Here is a 6,352-nt window from a genome sequence, read left to right as displayed (position 1 = left end):
TAATTATGAGCCCGAGTTCGATTTACACCTGACAATTTTTTAATACGTGGGACGTTACAACTGACGTTCTCAACTACAATTCTGAGTTGTTTGAACTACAGAAATCTGTTTAAAATTATCTTAATGAATAATCCCACAAAGACGAAGCATGTAAACTGCGTTGTTTGAAATTCACAATGGAATGGATCGCAAATGAATCCGAATGAAGAAACAGAAAAAAAAAAAAAACTTGACCCATAGCTCCCTCAGCTGAATAGTGTGGGTAACAGATCAAGGCAGCAACATAATCAAAGCCCTGGAACCATATAGGAGACTTTCTTGTCTTGATCACCTAATGAATACTGTCCTTCCCCACGGTCTGCATGCCGACGCACTGGCCGACAACGCGCCGGATATAAGAGAGACCATATATCTGCTGCTAAAAGGACTCATGGTTGCGCAATTATCTAAGACAGTGCTGCAGATGGGGGAGACACGATTTAGCACAGTTTACCTCACACTCAAGTCAGTGCAGGACATATACCGGGCCCGCCCCGAGGGTCGGGTCGGGCAGAGAATCTAAACTCTAATCTGTATGCTTTATATGTCCCAAAATAATGTCTAGGGATGGGTATCATTAGGATTTTATCGATTCTACAAATCTTCTCACCTTATCGGTTCGGTTCTTTATCAATACTCAATACTTATTGATTATATTTCATTACTAAATAATAGCTTTAAAAATATATAAGTTATTTAAAAGAATAAATTCAGAACAGGATTAAAATTTATGTATATTTTAAATATAACTAAATGTATTAGAGCAGCAGTTTTACAACAGCAAAGTAATTATATAAACTTAACAATATCTCACAGGAAACAAGTCCAAAATGTCAATAAAATTAAAAAAAATATTCCTGACATCAAAATACTGAGTGAAGTCTTGAAAGAATAAACTATAAAAGAACCGGTAACGTTGAATCTTATCAATACTACATTTTATACAACATTACAAATGTTGCCCCAGGGCCTGTTTTATACAGGCTTTCTGTATCATCCATAGTTAACTCTAAGTCACCATTCAGTGTTTGAAGTGTATTGTATTGTATTGTATTGTATTGAGTATTACTGTACCATTACCAAGACAGACACAAGTTAAAAAAACATGAATTTATTACTTCCTGGTTAATTTATTACTTGCTTTGACTTGAACAACACATTTAACAAATGTTCAATTATAACTATTCTTCTTCTGTTCTATTATTTTATCCTTTTTTTTTTTACTTTACTTGCTCATGACATTCATTTTCAGTTTCGCTTACATAAAATACACGTGGTCCTGCTTAAAGAGAGAATATTATTGCCATTAACAGATGTAACATACTGGTGATGAGAGAATTCATGATGACGGAGGAGGCCTTGGTTTTCACTACAACTGGTGACCTGGAGGGGGCGCTGTCCGTCACTTTAGACCGACTCACTGCACCACTCTCATCCTCCTGGTGGGACAAAAACACACACCAACATCATCATCATCATCATCATCATCATCATCATCAGGGCCGGAGCTAACGATTACTTTCTTTGTTGATTAATCTGTCGATTATTTTCTCAATTAATGTTTGGTTTACAAAATTTGAGCAAATAATAATAAAAATATGTCGATCAGTGTTTCCCAAAGCCCAAGATGATGTCCTCAAATGTCTTGTTTCGTCAACAACTCAAAGATATTCAGTCTTAGTTACTGTCACAGAGGAGTGAAGAAACTAGGAAGTATTCAAATTTAAGACGCTGGAATCTCAGACGTTTTCATAACAAATGACTCAAACCGACCAATCGATTCAAATCAAATAGATCAAAATAGTTAGCGGTTAAGTTAATAGTTGACAAATAATCCATTAATCTTTGCAGCTCTAATTATCATCATCATCTACACACTGCATCACACTCATCCTCTTGATGACAAAACAGGATATTGTAATAGTAAAAGCAGCTGTCTTTGTGTGTGTGTGTGTGTGTGTGTTTCTTTCTTACCTCAGCTAGTTGGTTAAACTTCCTCTCTGGTATGACGGGTCGTCTCCACAGTTTGTTGATGCTGATGTCATGGGGGGGCGTGGACATTGGGGCCTCCAGGTTATCATCGTAGCTGAGGGCTCGTCGGGTCATCCCGACGGGAAGCCTCATCCCGCCCATCCCTGAACCCTCTAAGGCTGCGGACACAAACAACAGGTTTCTCTCTTAACTTCTTGTTACTGACAGCGTATCACTCTGATAACGGTGGCGAGGCAGAGACAAACTGAAATGATTGTCTCAGAAAGAGGAGAGTCATTAACTGCCTCGCCAGTTTCCAGGTTCGTACACCTTTTTAAGTGTAAACTTCAAGCACTTTCAAAAGGTATCTAAACCAATCATTTCCGGACTCTCAAAGCCTTAATCGTCACATCTAAATTGTTACTATAAATGCAATTGCGAAGAATAAAGTTTACAGAATTAAAACACATGAACATTACACCCATATGTGATTTTTAACATTTCATTCCAAATTCATGGACATTAATCTGCTGATATAGCAGACTCCACTCTTCTGGCTTCCCACTATATTTTGGAGCTTTGCTGCAGGGATTTGCACCCATTCAGCCACCAGAGCATCAGTGTGCGATAAGGCCTGGCTCGCAGTCAGCGTTTCAAATTCATCCCAAAGCTGTTAAATGGGGTTAGATGGGAAAACAATTTCTTTATGGACCTGGCTTTGTGCAACGGGGCGTGGTCATTTTAAAACAGGAAAAGGCCAAACACAAACTGTTGGCACAAAGCTCAGCGCACTCTATTGTCTAAAGCTGTGACTTTTAGTCCCAGGAACAACTTTTAAAAGGAACTAAAAGGTTCCTTCAGGCCATTGTTACCTGCGTTTCCACCAAGGTCTAAAGACCTGTGAAGATTAGCCAAATTAGTTAGCTGATGTATAAAAAAGCCACATGATGGGAGGAGGACTGCTGAACAATCCAATGTGATTTATACTGGAAAAAGAGTTTGCATAACCCTATAATAAATAGGTTTTCAATGACGCCCTAATTACATGCCATATAAAATTACAATACATATAAAATTAACTGAACATATGAATTAATATATAATATACAGTTGCAACACAGTACACAAAACAATTGGAGAATGTTAAACAATTCAAAGTGCACATGTACATTTAGAATACACGGACTCATAAAGAAGACATTTAAAGTGATTAAATAGAATCTGGCTGTTTAATTTCATTAGAATCTGCAGGTTATTCCATTTATATGGAGCATAATACTCAAATGTAAATGGAATATTTCGGACCAAGGAATCACTAGTGCGAGTGCCATAGTGATACAATTTAAAATTCAGCAAGCTTGTTAAATATACACCTTAAGTTAAATACTAACCTGGTAAGTCCCCTGAGCCAGACATGATTTCAGTAAGACAATGAACTAGATCAACCAGGACAGGACCTGGAAAAAAGAACATGGAGGGGTTGCTGCATTATAACATTTACAGAGGTAATAACCAGAACACCATAGACTGAAAGTCTTCTCTGCAGCAGCAAGACACATTTCATTCTGTAATCACCCTTTATATTTTATCATAAATATCTAGATGCCTCAGATTACAGCAGCAATGTAGAAGAGATACAAACAGACAACATTAAACATTGAAGAACTAAATAACTAAGATACGTATAACATCAAAAAATAGAAACTATACACACACACACACAACTATACATTTCTTATACATAACTATACATCTGAATTCAGCCTCACATTTTAGGAATCTTTGCAAAAGTAAAACGTATTCGAAATGACGTGTTGTGAGCTTGAACATTGCTTGGTAGCCTATTGTATGCATTTGTAATGTTAGACCGACTGACGGGGTTAACAACGTTAAGGCGAAACACGTGATTAATGTAAGTCATCAACTGGAGAAGTGTCATGGTGATATCTGTTAGTTAAAATGTATACCTTATTCACATGTAGTGTCTCCAGGGCTGTCGGAGTGGGGGTGGAAATGGGACTGAGTACCCAGGGCCCAAAAAGATACTAGAATAAATAGCTGTGGATGCGGGGAGGGGCCCATAGAGAATGCCTTTCTACAGGGCCCAGAATTTTCTGCTACGCCCCTGAGTGTCTCCCCTTCAATTATTTAGTTTTAGGTTATTTTCACAAAAACGTTCTAAAATGCATTCAGTCGAACAGAGAAATGGATAGTTATAGAACGATCGAGAAATTAAAAAAAGATAGTGTTGACAAGATGCATGACAAAGGGAGGTTATCCTCTGCTCTAACCAGCGGATGATGGCAGACAGACTGGATTACATAACTCCTGCAGCAGCAGAAAGGGCGCTGCATCACTGACAACGAACAGAGGTTTACTCCAAAGTAAAAGCTTACATTTGGTCGATACATTTGTACAATTACAGCTCACCTATTGTCAATTAAATTATGAATAGGCCTATAATGAGAAGCTATGCCTTTTCTCAACAAGATTGTTTCAAGCAGCTTGTTAAACAAATAGTTCTTAGCTCAAATTAAACATTTTACATAATTTCACAAATTCATAAAAGATCACACACACCAGATAATATCTGTAAAATACACATACACCATCCTCCCTGAACGGTAGAGACGAGGTTAGTGTTTTCAAACAGATCACAGATGAGGCGAACTAAACAAGCTGCGACCTTTTGGCCTATAACCCAGTATATTGCTTATCTAGTTAGCATTCTAAATTGGATCGTTTAGTACGAATAAAATAAAATATATGTAGAGCAAGTAAATGTAACAAACTCCGCATCCACGACATTCGGCATTTTAAGGTAGCCTATTTTACAATGATATTCACGTGATATGCAATGATATTAAATTTAGCACATCTCTAGAAAATGTATTTCCAAGATTCAGGCTGATAGTTAAGCTGGTGAGGGAGGAAACACAGAGGATCCAATTTTATGATGAAGCCTACATTTTTACAAAGACAGGTAGCGCTTGGTGATTTTTAACTCATCCCGAATTGAAGAATGGCTGCTATTGATTCGGAAATGTTTGTAGTCGAGGTTTTAACATTTAGATACGTCAACCGAGAAGCGTTGATTCGTTCAATTATTTATTTCCAGGGTGCAGTTTGGTGGCTGCTGGTAGGGTCGACGCATGAGCTAGCGGAACCAGTCGGGGCTGGCTGAAGGACAAGATGCCACTTAGCTGGCGACTAACAACGGTTGACAACACCGTGCTGGCAGCGTAGTCTGCCTTGTGCTCTCTCACCGGAGGTAATGGCGTCTTCAGGACGACGACGGAGACATCAGTGACCCTCCAATATCGACTGAATCGCCCAGAAAACGGAGTTGTCGGGTAGCTGTAGCCATTATTGTGTCCGATAAATAAAAGCCGCTTCCTCTATGGAGTGGTACATTACGTTGCTTATTCTCGCTGCGCATCGCGAGAGTAGAGTTTAAAAAAACACACACACACACACACACACACACACACACACACACACACACACACACACACACACACACACACACACACACACACACACACACACACACACACACACACACACACACACATTCATTCAGCTTCATTGGTTTCATTATACACCTTTTTCACGAGATATTTTTTTATTATTTATATCACAGCGAGAAAAGCAGGTGTACCCTTAATATAGGCTAATACAATTATCCATTTCAAAAAGATGTATCCTTTAATGGTTCTGTTCGTTGTTATAAATCAACATGCACAACACGAAAAATAATCTAAACGTTATTAAAAAAATCTTTTTTTTAAATGGCTAAATAGAGAACAAAATGTAATCTTTAAAATAATCAAATTTTTAGTTAAAAAAACAAACAAAAAAAACCAGCTCATTATTATGAAATCTTATTTCATCCTGCTTCTTTTCAAAATAGAGTAGGCTATTGCAGCCATGCAATTGTAAACTGCTGGAATGAAATTTAGGGGCCAATGCACTCTGTCACTGGGAAATAAACAGGAAGAAATAACATGTCATAAGAAAGTATTGGATTATTTAACAATGCATGATTGCATTATATTTGTGTTTATTAAATTGTTCAATTCAAATTCAATTAAATTTTATTTAGGATTATAGTGTCAAATTATAACTTTAACTTTTAGTTAGATAAAGTTAAGTTATCTCAGGACACTTTCCAGATAGAGTAGGTCTAGACCATACTCTATAATTAAGACCCAACAATTCCCACAAGAGCAATTGTTGTTCACCTCATGGGCACTGCCAAGGTGCTCTTGAGCGCACCGAACCCCCAACTGCTTGGGGCGCCTTTCCATAGGCAGCTCCCTCACCCTGCATGTATAGGTAC

General features: G+C 37.9%; 1 protein-coding gene across 2 annotated transcripts in view; it reads right to left on the bottom strand.

Annotated features, from left to right (window-relative positions):
* LOC116055958 (putative monooxygenase p33MONOX) overlaps positions 1 to 5,485 on the bottom strand; it is a 14,429-nt gene extending 8,944 nt beyond the window's left edge. For both annotated transcript variants that reach the window (XM_031308037.2, XM_036008971.1), the window contains exons 1-4: positions 5,277 to 5,485; positions 3,402 to 3,467; positions 2,014 to 2,189; positions 1,364 to 1,478 (exon numbers count right to left, since the gene is read on the bottom strand). In XM_031308037.2, coding sequence (XP_031163897.1) covers positions 1,364 to 1,478; positions 2,014 to 2,189; positions 3,402 to 3,426 — 316 coding nt within the window. In that variant the 5' untranslated portion in view covers positions 3,427 to 3,467; positions 5,277 to 5,485. The remainder of the gene's footprint in view (positions 1 to 1,363; positions 1,479 to 2,013; positions 2,190 to 3,401; positions 3,468 to 5,276) is intronic.
* Positions 5,486 to 6,352: the final 867 nt, after the last annotated feature.

This window comes from Sander lucioperca, chromosome 13 (genome assembly GCF_008315115.2).
Source record: "Sander lucioperca isolate FBNREF2018 chromosome 13, SLUC_FBN_1.2, whole genome shotgun sequence".
NCBI classification, from domain to species: Eukaryota; Metazoa; Chordata; class Actinopteri; order Perciformes; family Percidae; genus Sander; species Sander lucioperca.
This window is presented reverse-complemented; position numbering and strand designations above follow the sequence as displayed.